The sequence below is a fragment of the Sapajus apella genome, unplaced genomic scaffold, assembly GCF_009761245.1.
Source record: "Sapajus apella isolate SASKATOON/1434 unplaced genomic scaffold, GSC_monkey_1.0 scaffold70, whole genome shotgun sequence".
Taxonomy (NCBI): Eukaryota; Metazoa; Chordata; class Mammalia; order Primates; family Cebidae; genus Sapajus; species Sapajus apella.
In genome coordinates, this window is record NW_022437010.1 from 1,867,517 (window position 1) to 1,885,813 (window position 18,297).

The window sequence follows — 18,297 nt, forward strand, 5'->3', positions numbered from 1 at the left end:
GAGACTTGTTGAGTTCCCTGGGGATTTGATGACACATCTAATTTACCTGAGTTTCATACTTAGGTTTTCTTGGCTACAACAACCTGCCAACCCCAAAACAACATTTTGAGATTTCAAGCTGTTCCAACTACAAAGTTGTGCTAAAACCTGTATGAACTAATATCAAGGAATTTCAACTAACTGACCTCTTACAAATAATCATTTAAAACATTTGAGAAGGGTCTAAAAAAAACGAAACAAGAGTTTTACAAAATTACCTTATAAATACAAGTCAGGCCTAATTTTCTGCTTCTCTAGAGTAGATTTTCAGACTCCTTATCCGCACCTGTGTTAGGCCGTTGTTGCATTGCTATAAAGAAATACCCGAGTCTGGGGAATTTATAAAGGAAAGAGGTTTAATTGGCTCATGCTTGTGCAGGCTGTACCAGCATAGCTGCAACATGTGCTTCTGGTGAGGGCCTCAGGAACCTTACAGTCATGGCAGAAAGCAAAGCGGGAGCAGGCACATCACATGCTAAGAGCAGGACCATGAGAGAGATGGGAGATTCCGACCAACCAAATCTCACATGAACTCACTGTCTTGAGGACAGCACCAAGCCAGCCATGAGGGAGCCGCCACCTTGATCCCAGCACCTCCCACTGTGTCCTACCTTCACCACTGAGGATTACATTTCAGTATGAGGCTTGAAGGGGACAAACAACCCAACCATATCAGTACCATTCGTAATAAAAGCTTAACAGGAGACCCCAACAAATAAACCAGGTAAAAATGGAGCTTTTATGGTGGGAGAGGTAGGAAGAGCCCTATTAGCCTAGCTGCTCCCCCTCCCTATTTCTCACCATAGCAGGGCGCAAGGACCACAGGGCTCAGTCTACCTTCTGGATGCATTATCACAGGTTACATAATTTTATCAAGTTCTAATAAACTAGCTACGTAGACATTATGTAATTCCTGTGCTTAAATTGATGCTGTTGAGAATCACAGGCTGGGGGACTCAGGAGCTATTGGTGACAATGCTGGAATGAAGTAACCTGCCAGAGCACAGAATAGAGGCAAAGAGAGTCCTGGTAGCCTTCATGTCCTTGATTCTTGTGTTCTTGAAATTCAGCAGCCTCTCTGCCTTCTCCATAGGCTCGTTGTTCAAACCTCCCTTCCAATTACTCTGTTAGAGCTAGCTCAAGTTGCATTTATTTCACTTGCCACCAGAAGTCCTGATTCCATACAAATACTGCCACCACCATTGTTTGTCTTTGCATTCTGACAGCATTTACATAAGCTGTCCCATGTGAAATAATACAAAGTGAATATGTCATGGTCTCTGCCATTACGGAGATAAAATTTTAGTGAGGGTGTCTGGAGCATAAAACAATCATTTCAATGCAAAACCCATGCCTAACAATGCTTCTTTATGATCCATGATTCTATAAGTCATTCTGGGGAAATGTCACTGAAACTAGGTGAACTTTCAATCTGCTATTAATAAAATACTTCATTTTTAAATTTTTATTAATTTCTTTGACAAGGGAGATAGCCTGACTGATCATTCTGTGAAAGAAAAATCAACTATTTGGAGAACTGGAGAAGCAGAAGATTATTCACAGGACACGTCTTACTTGGAGGAACTGGAGGAACACTGATCTTCTGTTTGGTGAGGGACTATATCCTTTCTTTTTATTTTCAAATTTAAATTTATTGACTCCAGCAAGCATTGACTTTATTCTTTTATTATTTATTTATTCAACAAATATTGATTGCATGCCTATTGTAGGCTATAGAATGTGTATTCTGACTTCAGAAAGTTCATAGTTCAGTGAGGAATATGAATGTTTAAAATTAATTATAACGGTATTTTAAACAATGGTATTTTAAACAATGGTATTTTAAACAATTGCTCAAAATGCCACATGCGCACACGGAGAAGATGGTGGCTGAATTTACTAGAGAATGGAGAGGGGTTTTCAAGAAAAGATTGAGCCAAGTCTTGGGGAGAAGATTGTAATAGAGAAATGGTGACAGATGGATGTGGGCAGAGTCCAGAGGTGGAATTAGGGGGACAGCTGGGGTTGACACATGCTGGATCCCTTAGTTCACTTAAGATCTAAGCAGATCATAATTATTGTTCTCTCTACTTAGTGATGTGTTATGGGTATATCTATTTCTGTTAATGCACACAAAACTGACATGGAAAGGAAGTGCTGGGAAGGGAAGGGTGTGGTCCCTTTAAATGATACAGAAGGGGGTAAGGGTGTGGTCCCTTTAAATGATACAGAAGGGGGTAAGCGTGTGGTCCCTGACTAGGGCTCCACCCACGGCCTGTGCCCATGGACCTAGGTGAGGACAGGCATTTTTGTTTTCCTGCCCAAATGTTGCATTTTCACCCTGGCTTGCCACACTGCCATCCTGTGCCTATAAAAATCCCCAAGACCCTCACAGGCAGACACATAGGTGACTGGACGTAGAGAGAAGCACATCTGCAGAGGAACACACAGGTGGCTGGACGTCAGAAGGAACATACCAACACACACCGACTGACTGGCAGAATGACGCAGAGTTTGGCTAGAGCAGTCGGGAGAGAGCGCGGGCTGCCTAGTGACCTTACTCCAGGGGAAAACCTTTCCACTCCATCCCTTTCTGGCTTCCTCCGTCTGCTGAGAGCTACCTCCACTCAATAAAACCTTGCACTTATTCTCAAACCCCAGTTTGATCTCATTCTTCTAGTACACCAGGACAGAAACCTGGGATATAGAAAGCCCTCTGTCCTTGCAACAAAGTAGAGGGTATAATTGAGCTGGTTAACACAAGCCACCTATGGAAGCTAAACTAAAAGAGCATTCTGGAACACATGCCCACTGGGGCTTCTGCTGTAAGCATTCAGCCTTAGACACTGCCATGGGGTCAGAGCCCCACAGCCTGCCCATCTAGCTCCCCTAGAGGTTTGAGCAGTGGGGCACTGAAGAAGTGAGCCACACCCCCATCACATGCCCTGCAAGAGGGACAAGAGAACTTTTCCTGTTTCATAATAAACATAAAAAAAAGCATAAAAGAATGAGCAGTGGGTGTTTTCTGAGGTAAGGAGCACAGAATTTTGTAATGGTGGTGTCCATCAATGGTGGTGAGGAGGAATGACAGTGGCCATGTGACACAAGGAGTAACCTTGGGAAGAAGAGATGGTGGTACCTAGTCAAAGGCATTCATACCTACCATGGCCTTCCTGCCCAGCCCAAGATCTATTCCTGAAATTCTTTTTCCATTGGGCATTTATCTGATTTGGTTCTCAGAATTTGTTCTCACCCTTCCATCCTGGAACCATCATCGGAAAAAGTAGTATCGGCTCAAATTTCCTGTGCCCAGTCACATTTTTTAGAACTCCCATTGCTCTTAACTTAGAGCTCTAAATGCTTTCACCAATGCTTTGATGATGCTGCCAGATGTGGTATTCAGGCTAAAGAATGAGTTGTTTCTCAGATTAAGAGAAGCAGGTCTGTGACTGAGAAGTATCAGGCATGAAGGGAAGCTAAAGAGGTCAAAGACAAGAAATGTGCATTGCTCTCCTAGAAAGAAAGCATGTACAAGAGATGCTACTTGCTAGTAAGAAAAAGACATGGTCCCTGTTCATCAGAAATTCTATTTGTGGTACTCTCAAGGGGAGTAGGGATATATACTTCTTAGATTTAGTTCAGTAAAATAACTTCCAGAACAGAGGTTTTAGGTGCTTACTTTGTTGTATGTAGATGAGTGATATGGTTTGGCTGTGTCCCCACCTGAAGCTTATCTTGAATTGTAGTTTCCATAATCCCCACGTGTTGTGGGAGGGACCAGCTGGAGTTAATTGAATCACGGGACCTCCTCCTTTCTGTTCTCATGGAAGTGAGTTAGTTCTCATGAGATCTGGTGGTTTTATAAGGGACTTCCCCATTCACTGAACATTCGTTTGTTCTCCTTTTTGCCACCCTGTGAAGAAGGACATATTTGCTTCCCCTTCTGTCATGATTGTAAGTTTCCTGAGGCCTCCCCAGCCACGCTGAACTGTGAGTCAATTAAACTTGTTTCCTTTATAAATTACCCAGTCTCAAGTAGTATATTTGCAGCAATGTGAGAATGAACAAATACAATGAGAGAGCTGGAGCTTCTGTTGAGTTATATGCTAAGTTCTTAATTCTTATATGGGGTTTCACCAAGGCGAAAAGCTTCATTAAGCTCTCAGGCTCCCAGCTCTCTCATTTCCTATTTTCCAGGCCTTCTCTGATGACACAGCTCCCTGTTGCCCTTCAGGAATGACCTTTCAGAGTCTAGAATATGCAACGTCACAATGCCATTATTATCTTATTTGTTAAGTTAAAAGGCTGAAGGGTTTCCCTGGATCTCAGAGCTTCAGTTCCTGATAGATCCTTTTATATGTACTCTCAGGCAGTACGCCTTCAGTTAGCTTCCTCTGATGCTCTAAGAAGGCCAGATGCTGGTAATTACAGCTCCTGGGGCCAAATCCTGGTCTTCTTCTGCATTTCTAAATAAAGTTTAATTGGAACTCAGACACATCCGTCTGGTTACATGTTATCTTTGGCTGTTTTCCTCTGTAACGGCAAAATTGTGTCCTTGAGACAAAGACGGTGCGGCTCACAAAACCTAAAGTATTTACTATTTGGGTCTTTCCCAAAAAAGTTTATCCACCTCTGCTCAACACTGACTTAGATGTTTCTCCACTGCTCTCTCATGACACCACTCACATTATTTTTAAATTTTAAAAGTCATTTATCTTCTAATTGACAAGTAAAAATAATATATGTGGTGTATAACATGATATTTTGAATTATGTATGCTTCATTTAATGGTTATGTCAAAGTATTTAACATATGCATTTCATCTCATAATTAGTTTTTCTTGTGGGAACACTCTCTTAGCAATTTTCAAGTATACAATATATTGTTATTAATTGTAGTCACCATCTCGTACTATAGAACTCTTGTAGTTATTCTTCTTGTTCAATTGAAATTTTGTATCTTTTGACCAACAACTTTCTAAGCTCCCCATTCTTCAGCCTCTGGTAATCATCCTTCTAATCTCTGCTCCTGTAGGCTCAACTTTTTAGAATTCACATATAAATGAGATCGTGCAATACTTGTCTTTCTGTGCCTGGTTTATTTCACTTAACATAATGCCCTTGATGTTCATCTATGTTGTCACAAATAACAGAACTTTCTTCTCTTTTAAGGCTAAATAGTATTTCAGTTGTGTTTGTATACTGCATTTTTTTATGCATTCATTCATCAATGGACACTTAGGATGCTTCTGTATCTTGGCTATTGTGAATAATGCTGCAATAAACATGGGAACAGTCACATTATTTTTAAGATACCTGTATGCTTGATTTCCTCTCCGGGCTGAGCTGCTTATGCATTTTGGTCATGCTGAGTCACTAAACCACTTTCAAGGCTTTGTGTCTTGAAACAACCATTTTATTTGCTCACAATTCTGGGGGCTGGGAATTCAGGCAAGACATAATGGAAAGCTCTTCTTTTGGTTAAAATAAGTCTCAATGTCAGCAAGAGAAGGAATAGACTTCCCCTCTAGATGCAGGAGCAAAAAGTTGACATTGCAAAAGGGCGTGTTGGAATAAGATACTGTGTGGCCATCTTTAGAAACAGTCCACAACATTTTGCTTCCTTCATTTCTGTGTGCATAGTTCCTAGCATAGGGTTGAAAGATTTGCTGAATGAAACAAGTTAAAGGAAACAAAAAGGTGTAGGTTCTGTAGATGGATGAATCTGAGTATGAATTCCAGTTCTGCCATTGCTGTGTAATCATGAACAATTTGTTTGAGGTCTCTAAGGCTCTCTTCTGTGTCAAACTAGAATGATAATTTACGTGTTTTTGGATTTGATGGATATTGTGAACGTTGAGAGATAAGATACAGAAGATATTCTTACAGCAACTAACACATAGATTTTTAATAAAGGCAATTATTATTAACATTATTAATCATCCATTTTAAGGAAATACATTTTCCAAGGGTTAAAATAGAGGGCATAGGTCACGCTGAGATGATGTCTCACTTTCTATATCTGCCTTTCTTTCTGTTCTTCAAACACACTGAATGCTTGATGACATCACCACCTTTCCACTTTATCTGGCACGTTCTGCCTGTTTCTAGCGATGTGACTGGAGGTTTCAGCATTCACTTTATGTCCCCAGAGAAGCCTTTCCTGACTCTCTATGAAAGTGGGACTCACCCCTATTCTGGCAATTTGCTTTCTCATCACCTTCTTGGTTTCCTTTAAAGTAGTTAACTCTAATTTAAAATAATCTTTTCTATTTATTTCATTGATTGTTCATTTCTGTTTCCTCTGACTAAACAGAAGCTGTAGGCAGGAATCTCCCTTATCTGGTCACTCCTGGGTATCCAGGTCCTAGCTCTGGGGTACCCGGTACATAATATGACCAGCAAATACTTCCGGAATGAGTGAATAGAAGGATGAATACACGATCTCTTCTCTTTCTCTCCCAATCCCCTTGGCTATTATACCTATTTATTGACTTCCAATCCCTTCTCTTGAAACTGCTACCATTTAAAAAAAAGGTAATATGGGAGAATTAACCACTATGCACATTTCTTTTTAAACCAGGGGTTGAGGATATGGGGCTGCTGAAACCTCTATAACTGTCTGTTTTAAATGCTCTGAGATACAATCTGAACAATTTCCTTGATGTTTTATTAGAGCTGGTAAATCATTTATTGGGGCAGCCTTTACCTAAATCCTCTCCAAATCCCCATAAAATGCATTTAACACAGAATACTGTACTACTCAGCTTCAAAGATATATATGATGTTGGGTGGGAAGCATTTGCCGCAGTGGAGCAAGTTTAAATGTGTATATTTTCTTTCTCTCTGTCTGATATGCTCTGTTTCTCTGTCTGATATGCTCTGATATGCTCTGTCTCCTACTCCCAACTCACCCCTCCCTTTTCCTCCAGTGCTCATTTGAATATGACAATGTTGGTGAATTTGGTAGATTGTTAAAACTTCAGTAGGTTCTAATACATATTTTCTGATGTGTAGGACTCTTAGCTAATCAAATGCAAGTTTATTCTGTTTGTAGCTGCCAATAATTTCAAAAAAAGGGCTTCTGAAATATAATTTTAAGACTGTTGTACTTTTTTTCTCAAGCAAAAAGATACTCAGCTGAGTTGCCCCTGAGTATGTAACTGACATCCTTATTCCTACATATCTCACTCTAGTCTGCCAACTGCTAGCAGGGACAGGTAATCTTATGAGTTATTCTTTGGGATAGTCCCTGGGAGGGTCTGCATCATGACTGTCTTTTTTTCTCACCTGCAAGACCTCTACTCACAAGATGTTTACCTTTTTCCTTTGAGATATATTCCTGTGTGACAGGGTGACCATCTTCTGCCCATGTGTTGGGTAATATGAGATGCCCAAGGTATTCCTCAATGCTTTTATAAATTGCAAGCACTGAGTACATGTTTGTTGGAATAATATACAAACAAAATAGGGTAAAATAAGAATATTGGCGTATCCAGGAGAAAGTTCTGGAGAAAAGGCCAATGGTGCAAAACTTGAGGCTGACTTTAGATTTTCTGAGTCAGATCATCTGTGGCGGCTCTCATTTCTTCTTGGTGGACATGTTTCTTCCCCCTCTTTTTTGATAACAGATCTCCCCTGCCCACCACACACACATACTCCGTGGGGTTGGGCGAGATATATGTAATGTTCCTATGACCACTATGATTGGCCCAGGGGTGGGCATTTGATCTGAACCAGGCCACCCACATCCTTTCCTGGGATTTGATATTCTGCTACTCAGAAACAGAGATTTCTTCTTCTCTCCCAGGTACTAAGCTGACGTGCTTTCCGTTCGATGCTCCCTATGGCCAAGGTCACTATTTTGCTAGTTATACTTTACTACCTCTTGTTAACATTTATAATTTCTAGCCTACTTGCAACCAGTAGCTGTAGGAGCCCTACTGATACTTTGTAGCTGGCACGTACATATTCTGTTCTACAGAAAGGGAAATGAATAGCTGAATCCTAGAAACTATATGGTAGACTTGAGTCTATAGAGATAAATGACTTGCATATATGAGAACATGCATTTCAGATCAAAAAAGATACTGTCCACTGGGAAGCTTTAATTATTATTGTTATTATTTCCTATGAATGAAAGGACTTCAGGGAGAAAGTTTACAATGTCCATTCACTTAATTATGCAAATAGCCACATTCATTTGCCTGTGTAAACAGAGCTATAGAATCCATTCCCTGTGCAGTGAATTGGGTTCCCTGCTTCCTAATGCAGTACCTTAATCTTTGTACAGTGATTTTTCCAAACGAGTAAGCCAGATTATGTGCTACGTACTTCTGGAAATTGCACTAAAGATGCCTTCAGAACAGCAGATGTCACTCCAGTGGCTTAAAGAAGTTAACATAGTTTTCAGAGGTACCTAACTCCCAAATGGAGAGAAGGTTCGGTAACAAGACAAACTTAAAATGTTTCCATTAGTATTCAAATGTAACCAGGTGGGTAAGCAACTAGAGAATCACACATTTGTAGAGCAGAAAGGGGTTTTGGGATTATTTAGTTTAGCCCTGTCAGTTTATACAAGTATAAAGCTGAGACCTATAGAAGCTGAGTGACTTGCCTTAGGTCATCCAGCTAATACGAAGTAGAAATGATACTAGACCCCATTTCGTTTCCATTTCAATTCAGTCCCAATTATAAAAAGTAAATTCTCTCTAGAACTCTGCTAGTCTTTTCATAGTTTTCTGTTTCTATCAATTTCAAGCAACTTTGATATTTATCAATGCATTGATGAGAGTGTTGATTTGGGGGAAAATGCATAGGATGGATTTACCTTTTGTGGCAAGTCTCCTCCAGCTACAAAGGTAGAGAATAAGTAAATGCCAAGATGTTTGAAAAATGCACATTGCTGACCACACAGGCTGAGATCTTTTTGTGTTCTCGGCCAGTAGTTTATGTGGCTGACCTGACTGTACTGCTTAGGGGAGGTATGGGTTAACTACACACATCACGACAGGAAAGTTATTCTTTAATAACAGTGATACACTTTCCTTTTTATAACACACATGTGATTTGACATTGAAATAAAATGCAGATGCTTCTTTGATTGGCGTATTCCCTGTTGTGCTTTTCTAAAACACCTTCACATATGGTGTGCCTCATTCCTGAGAAATGACTTGTTGTTTATGTCATACAAACAGAACAGATTGATTTTACAGTGAGTAAGGAGGTTGATGAATTGTACGTTGGAGAGGAATCCTTGTCTCGGCAATCTAAACACTTGAAAATAAATGTCGCCTTTTGGAAAAGGCTCTCATGATACACCCATGATCCCTTTTCTTCATGCCCCCTTTACAGGGGTTAAATAGATACAACACATGCAATCTCAGCAACAGAAAAGGTAGTTACAGTCACCTCAAAATATAATTTTTCTTCTTGCTCTGAAACATATCCTGAAGCCCAACAGGTCAAAAATGGCAGAGCTGTCCCAAAGGAACAAACCCCGAATACTAACTTCAACATTGTGTCTGCACTCTGACCAGAATGAAACGTTCCTGATGTTTGGTAGGAGAGCAGTACTCTTTTCTTATTTATCAACTGAATCTTAAATATAAAATTCTTATGCTAAGAAGCTTTCTTAAGGGTCTCCAACTTTCATTCCTTCAGAATTATTCTGTGCAATACAGTGAAAGCAATGCATGCTCATTCCTCTGATGATAAGCTAACCATATCCATGGGTGGAGAATTTTACAGTTTACAAGACTCTTTTCCACATTTTTTTCATTTGGTGCTCACAACACCGTTGTGATACTGTAAACCCCATTTTACAGATTGTATATCTGAAGTCAGTAGAAATAGGTCAGAGAAATTAGGTGGCTAATTCACCAACACTCAACTAGTGCATCTATGCTCTTTTCATACAGCATGTAATTCTCTAATTAGTCTCAGATTCATACATAGACATTAGTTTGTTCATTCTGTAGTTTTAAAAATATAATGTCCACTTTGGGAGGCCAAGGCAGGTGAGTGATGAAGTCAGGAGTTCGAGACCAGCCTGACCAACATGGTGAAACCCTGTCTGTACTAAAAATACAAAAATTAGCCGGAGATGGTGGTGCATGCCTGTAGTCCCAGCTGCTTGGGAAGCTGAGGCAGGAGTATCGCTGGAACCCAGGAGGCAGAGGTTGCAGTGAGCTAAGATTGTGCCATTGTACTCCAGCCTGGGTGACAGACTGAGACTCCATCTCAAAAAATAAATAAATAAATAAGGAAAACATAATGTCTTAAGTTGTATTCTACTGGCATGTTCTGCTGAGTTCTGTGGGTTTGGAATGAGATGGCACGTATAGGGAAGCTGAGTCAGCTCTAGAATGGCTTATCAGAGCAAAATAACTATGGAGGTCTATTCCGGACAGTAATTTATCAATAATGCACATATCATTAGGTATTAATTGGGTGACGTCTTTATTAGGTGTGGCTAATGCATGACCATATATTTGTACTGAGATGGAATAAGTCTTAGTGGCTAAGAGTACAGACTCTGAGGGCATAGTACCTAAACTCAAACAAATTAGCTTTACAATTTTCTAGTTGAGAACAAGTTTCTCAAACTCTTTTTATCTTAGTTTCTTTATCTATACAATTGAAGCTAGAAGTACCAGCCTTATTTTAGTGAATTCAAATATGTGTATGAAAATTAGAATAGTGTAAATGCTCAAACTATATAGCAAGTGCTCTACAAATGTTAGCTATGACTATTCTTACTACTAGTATTATTTTTTAGAGACAGATTATCAGTCTGTTGCTCAGACTGGAGTGTAGTGGCATGATCATAGCTCACTGCAACCTTGAACTTTTGGGCTCAAGCAATCCTCCTGCCTCATCCTCCCTAGTAGTTGGGACTTCAGGCATGCACCACCATGCCCAATTAATGTTTGTAATTTTTTGTATGGATGAGATCTTGCTATGTTGCCTCAGGCTGGTCTCAAACTTTTGTCCTCAAGCGATCCTCCCACTTTGGCCTCCCAAAGCACTGGAATTACACAGCTGGCCCTAGATATTATTACTATCTGAGACTCTGTCTTCTCTGCTGCTGTTCACAACTAGCTGCTCTCCAGCCTATATTTTAACTATTAAAATAATGACCTGCTTGTTTTGGGGAAACATGCAAAGTATTTGGTAGCAACTAAAAGATCTTCAGTGTAAAAATAAGATGTTTTTGGTAGAGAGGAGATGCCAGAGGAGTAAACATAATGTGTTAGTTTTCTATTGCTGTATAACAAATCATACAAATGTAGCAGCTTCAAACAACACATTATTTTTAATCTTACAGTTTCTGTAGGTCAGGAGTCTGAACATAGCTTCACTGGGTCCTCTGCTTAGGATCTTACAAGGCTGCAATCAAGATTTTGGCTGGGCTGTGCTTCATCTGGAGGCTCAACTCGGGGAAGAATCCCCTTCACACTAATTCAGGTTGTTGGAAGAATTGATTTCTTGGTGGCAGTATGATGTCAGGGCCCCAGCTTTTCACTGGCCATAGCCAGGAGGCTGATCATAGTTTCTAGAGGCCACCTATAGTTCCATGCAGTATAGTCTTCTCTATGGCCACTTACTTTATGAAGTCAACAGGAGGGTCTTTCATTCAAGGAGGGCCAGTCTTTCTTTCAAAGGTTTTTATCCAGTTAAGTCAGGACCACTCAGGGTAGTCTCCCATTTGGTTTTAAAACCAGCTGATTGGGAACCTAATTACCTCTGCAAAACCTTTTCACCTTTGCCATTTTCTACTGGCCAGAAGCAAGTGATGGGTCCCACCCACACTCCAGGAGAGAGGATCACACAGGGTGGGAATACCAAGGGGCAGAAATTACAGACGGCAATTATGGGGTCCTAGTCTGTCTGCCCCGCATAGGGAGACAATGAGACAGGCTTCTGCTCTTTGGCGTGGATGGTAACTGTCTCCCTACTGGTGGATGTGAAGGACTCTACACCAATTTGCCTTTTAGGTGACATTTACATCTGCTCCTTTCCTATGGGTGAGCCTGAGGCTGACCTGGCACATGTTCCCAGATGATCTCTCAGGGCCTAATTCCTTTGTTCCAAAAGCTTCCTTCTTTCTCTCAGAAGAAGTTTTATTTTCACTCTACTTTCTGTATTGCCTTGATCATATGACCACAAAGCACCATTTTCCTCTAGCCCCTCTCCTGCCCATACTCACTATCTCCTCTGCATCTTGATTTTGGTACTATTTTTATGAACATCGTTTCCTCTTTTGGTTTTAAGCTTTACATCTGTTTTCTTGAAGGCGGGGAAGTGCTGTTGGTGCTCAATGAACTCATTTTAAAAGCCTAACAGGGTTTCTTCCTGGTAATCAATTTTTAAAATATAGCTAAGAAGCCATAACTGCTTTGATAAATGATCTCAATTCATGGATATCATGGTCCACTGGATTTCTAGATAGATAAGAAAAATGACATCAACTTTCCCCCATCTATGTCTCCATAAGTAAAATAACAATGAAGAATGTAGTTATCACTGACATCACTAGGGCAATTTAAGACTTTGATTCCTATGACTTCCCTCATGTGTGAAAGCAGGTACATGTTGTATCGGACATTGTTGGTTGCACCTCAGCAGCCATCCTCTCCTCCATCTTTCTTACTGGGGATGGTGCCTCCAGTGACTGAAAATAGTAGATATGTTCCCAGTCCACCATGCCCTACAGGTGGTCACAGACGCAGTTCTGATCAATGAGATATGAGAAGGTATTGGCTTGGGCTTCCTTCTTTTTAGAAGGGAAACAGGGAAGAAGAACCCTTTCTCTCACCCTCTTATTTCTTCCCACTTGAATCATTGCTGTAAGGTTATGATATTGGAAGCTTCTGCAGACATCTTGCATTATGAAAGGAGGAAAATGAGAGAGACATCAATACGGCATTCTGCTGTATGGAGCCACTGCTTACAAATAGCACCTTCTACCTATTTGTAAGTTTGTTTCACATAAGATAATTAAATGCATTATTGTTCAATACTCTTGGATGGGCGTTCTGTTGCTCATGGCTGAAAGCAATCTTACTGAGACAATTAACCTGTATAAATGTAAACCTAAGTGGTAGACCCTCACCCACATTGTAGAGCAGGTATTCATTCTTTCATTCAGTATTTAATAGGTTTACGTGATATCCTATATTCTGGACTTGTAATATTAGAATTTTTTCATATTGTCTGGGATCCACCAGAGCATAGCGTAGAACTGGTTGCTTTTTAGCTCAGTATTATTTGGAAAATGAGCACAGTATGGTGCAGGAGATTCTTCTCCACAGATACCACACTGATTCAGTTGGGGAGATGGAGAATGAGGTGAATAGAATTAATTTAGCCAACTGTCTGGAAACCTAACATGACATCAGTGATAAGATTTAAATATCCAGAAGCTTCAGATTATGAGTCAGTCCAAATCCAAGCTGCATGATTTAAATGATGAAAGGGCAAAGCTGGGCAGGAGGCAATGTAGGAATTTATTTGATGCAAAAACTCAAATTACCAGTAAAAAAGATAATGTTCCATTGTAATAGTTTGCAAACAGCAGCAAGAAAACAATTGAGTGGGTGTATTTTGAGCTTCAGGCATTGTAAATTCTTTCACTCTCATATACTTTATGCCTTCTTTAATAAACTGGAGAGTCTTGGGCCAGCTTCATCGGTGACGGTAGGTGGTCATTCATTTCACAATCCACTAATTTTCATGATTATTCAGTATTTTATGTTACCTAAACTGCTTTGGATTTTGTCTTACTCAAATTGTAATATGGCAGTAGCTTATATGATTTCAGAATCATTAATTCAGTTGGTGTTCTCAGCATATGGGAGTTACTCCCTCATCTCTCCAAATACAAACAAGAATGGAAGGGCATTAAATACGCTGATGGTACATAAAAGTTTCTTAAATGTACACATCAGTGGTGTGTTAACCTAGTGTATCTTGATTGAAAGATGCCAAGTGCTTAGAAAATTCCTAGGAAGAAAAACAGTTGACATCAATGCATATTTACCGTAAATTTATTTCTACTTTAACAACTGCATTCTTGTATAATGTAGAACAAAGAATAAAGATGAGGTAACTTAAGGTTTTATGAACTTTTTGCTTTTAAATATTCACGAGGTATGAGCTTTTACAGAAATCTTTCAGGAATATACTCTAAAGACACCTAGTGTTATAGTTCATCTCCCTGCCCCTCCTTTCTGCCATGTTCCTGCTGACCTAAAATTTGATTTTCATCGTCAGCTTCCTGCTGAGTTGTCACAGAATCTATGTGGCTACTTTCAGGGTGGACCACTTTCTGTTTTTCAAGGCCATCCAATCTGTTTTGGGAAATTTTGACAGTGAAAAGTGTCTTTCTAATAGTAAAGTCTGTGATTATATGTTTTAAATTATTAGTGTCAGCTTGACTCACTAAAATCTCAAGTCAAAAACTAATCTATTTATTGCTCTATTTATTCTATGTATGTATGGATCCAAATAACTTGTTTATGCATTTATCTATCTCAAGATGTAAAGATTTGTTAAATAGCATTAGATCATTACATCTCAAATTCAGTATTCCTCATTATCTTCTTATCTAGTCACAGCCTACAGTGGCTAGAAACTTAGCACCCTCAATATATAGCTCTGCACAGATGCTTGGGAAGGATACAAGGATGGGAATGAACATAGCTTTTACCTTTTAGGAGTCCAAAGAACAAGCAGTGTATACTGTTTTCATTCATGAGCTAAACATGACCATGGTTTAGTCTATTTATGGATTTGATAGACAGATTATGGATTACTCTGCTCTTCAATATTCTGTTCTCTTGCCAGACACTCAGAAAACTGCCTATTCCCTTTGTACTTGGTCTGAATTCCTCTGGCCAATTGATTAAGAGCAGAAAGAGGTATGTGTCCTTCCTGCTCAAAGCATTTAATCGCCAGTGTGACATCCCTCTCTCCTTTCCCCTAGCTAGTGGTTATGGAAGAGTCCTGTACTGAGATTGCAGGATGAACAGATCAAAGCAGCTCGGACCATTGAGTCTTATTATGGAAGAGTGCCAGTCTGGAGCAACTCTCCTGCAACAAACTTTGCATGAACAAGAAAATCATTTATTGTGTTAATAAGTCATTGAAATGTGGGAGTTGTCACCATAACATAACCCAGCCTACCTTAATTAATACCATAATCAACCTTCAAAGTCTACAGTCACTCAAAATTTATAATTTTTTGGGAAACTGTTTTAATAATTGCTTGCAATAGAGCTAACATATGGAAGTAGTCTCTTAGCTAGTGACAAGTGAGCCTGTTCAAACTGCCACGTCTGTACCTAATACATCATCTTATTTAATGTTCAAAACATCCAGGTAAGGTTGCTAATATCTACAATACCTCTATAGAAGTGATATAATTTGCTGTGGAAGTAGTTTTGAGAAAATTCCAAAGGCCTCAGGATGTATCATTCAAGAATGTTCAACTGTATGTTGCATTAAAAGGGAACGAATCGACCATCAGTGTCTTTATCCTTTCCCCCATAACATCTGTACTCAAAAGCCATCTCACCCTCGTATGCTTTGGTAAAACAGGAGTTCTTTCACATCTTCTCCTGAATTGCCATCTGTGGAGACTTTTTCCCCAAGTCAACAATGCTCCTCTTGGAACCTACCAGCTCCCCTTGGATCCTGTGTACTCTGCCACTGCTGATCACCACGGGGACCTTTGGGATCCCTGCTTTTCTCAGTTGTGCTACTTCTGTGCTGACCTCAGTAGATGAATGTTGTGGTTTGGACCACACCCCTCTTCTCTTTACTGGCCTTTCATAAATTCGCCCCACCTTCACAGTGTCCATTTTTACTCTCCATCCTCTACCTGTAGGGTTTTATCCTATGATCCTCACTTGACTAATCCAGGCCCATGTAGACCTCAGCAGGAAGTTACTCAAGGTTGACATTAGTGGGTATAGAATGAAACCAGAGTCTGTTGTGTGCTTTTACCTTCAAATTTCACTCCTCTTCTTGGACTCTGTCAGCTGAAGTACAGCTTTGTCTCTTGTTGTTCCTGATGTTAAGCGAGTGACTGTTGTATCAAAACCACACAAAACACGTTACATGCACACGTACACATTAATCTCACAGACAACTTAAAATTATCAGAAAAAAAAACTAGGCTATGATCATAGTTAAACAATTTTTTCTAATCACAGTAAATATCATCTTTATTGAGTCTCTGCTCTCAAACATGCTAGTGGTTTGCAGTACTGGGCATATCAATAGTTTGTAGTGAGGGGCACAGTAATGCCAGTTCCCATAAATGACTCTTCACATTCCTCTCTTCAGTTTAATTCCTGGATCTCCCAGTGCTTGAAAGATGCAGCCCATTAGAGGGCCATTTACCCAATGATGTCCATTTTTTAGCTACAGGGAAACTCAGATGTGCCATTAGAGCTTCTTGTTACCTAATGCTCAGAAACATTCTGAGGTAGCGCTTCTTTTTCACATCCCTCTACAGACTACGGCTGGAATTTGAAGCAAGATGGGTTCATCTACCCAGCCCATTGATTATAAGTCTAGCATTAGTTTTACAACGATTGTAAAGCGTCTCTCATGTCAACAGAAAATGACATGTATGCTTCTTCATAGTTTCCTATTATTTGATGATAGTTCATAACATTCAACAAATGCTTCATTGCACATGAATTTGGGCAAAGCATGAGCACTTTTCTGTTTGTCTGACTATAAAAAGTGGACATCTGCCACCAACCCATTTCCTAAATAACAAAGAGTTCTTTTCCTCTTCCTTCAGACTGCTATACTTTCTGTCATTAAATTATTATTCTCCTTTACTCATTTCTGAATTTGAGATCTCAGTGTTCCCCCCAAATCAAATCAGTTCCTATGCATTCTGTATTCTTTCCTTGTAACATCTTTAGCAAAACATCTCTTTTCTTCAAATCTTTTTGCGACTAAATTATTGGGATGACCACCTTAATAATATTCTTAAATCCAGCAGATAGCATGTTAGGAATATTTTAGTAGGCATGAATTCTAAGTGTCAGAGAGGTGCAGTTCTTTGACATGGGCAGTGAGTCACGTGGGATAAACCTGCCTGGGAGCAAAGCTACGAGTTGTGCTGAGGCTTTCAGAAATGTGGGCTCTCCTTCAAGAGCACAGGTGGAAAGTTTCTTTTTTTTTCTTTTTGCTACTTTGGGAGACACACTTGTTGTACCCTGTGGAGCTAGAACAGGAGAATTGGGCTCAATAATAGTAAATCTTAAATTTATCTTTATCTTGGGTACCTTTCTGATAGCAGATTGGAACCTAGGGAATAACTTAAGAACAGCAGTTCTCAGGATATTTTAAATTAAAGTTGTTTGGGGATATATCAGACATCAGAAGGCTCCTCTAGATAATTCCATCTATAGATTTGGGGATAGAGATTGTTATTCTTATTTTTAATTTGATTTCTGACCTTTCCGCTCATTCTTTCTTTCTTTTCCCAAATATGCCAATTTTAATTTTGCTCTTCAATAGTTAAAGCAAGCAGTTTGAAATAAGCCTCTATATACAGTAGTAAGAAGTTACTACTGTATCTGTCTCATATCACTTCAACTCACCTCTCCATCCATATATTAGATGAAATAATCTTTCCCACTCTACTGATCAGTTCTTATGTCCTTTAACCATGCACCATTATCCCCTTTCTTGTGCTTTTTTAAATACTTTAAGTTCTGGGGTACATGTGCAGAACATGCAGGTTTGTTACATAGGTATACATGTGCCATGGTGGTTTGCTGCACCCATCAACCCATCATCTACATTAGGTATTTCTCCTAATGCCAACCCTCCCCCTACCCCCTACCCTCCAACAGGCCCTGGTGTGTGATGTTCCCTTCCCTGTGTCCATGTGTCCTCATTGTTCAATGCCCACCTTATGTTAGCATTACCATTGATCTATTGCTCTTCTACCCGCTACTTTATTCTCTACCTTTTACTTCTAAAACTGTCATCTATTGGCAGCTAAGACCCAAATCTAAATTCTTCTTGATTACCAGACTTAGGTGGACTACTGGCTCATTGTTAGTACTTCAAAGTCAAAAGATACAGAGCTGAAGGTACAGAACTTCCCCATCAACCAGATCTGTTCTCTTTTCTGAGAAACACATTTTATTTACAAATGATGTCTGCTGTCACAGCCACTCAAAGGTTTCGAATCTCTTTGAATATCCCCTATTTTGGTCTCTGC

At 39.7% G+C, this 18,297-nt stretch overlaps 1 protein-coding gene across 1 annotated transcript in view; it reads left to right on the forward strand.

The window, feature by feature from the left end:
* Window positions 1–18,297, forward strand: part of OFCC1 (orofacial cleft 1 candidate 1) — a 206,668-nt gene that overhangs the window by 150,280 nt on the left and 38,091 nt on the right. Inside the window, 1 exon segment of the mRNA XM_032249998.1 lies at window positions 1,525–1,649. Within this exon segment, the coding sequence (XP_032105889.1) occupies window positions 1,525–1,649 (125 nt within the window).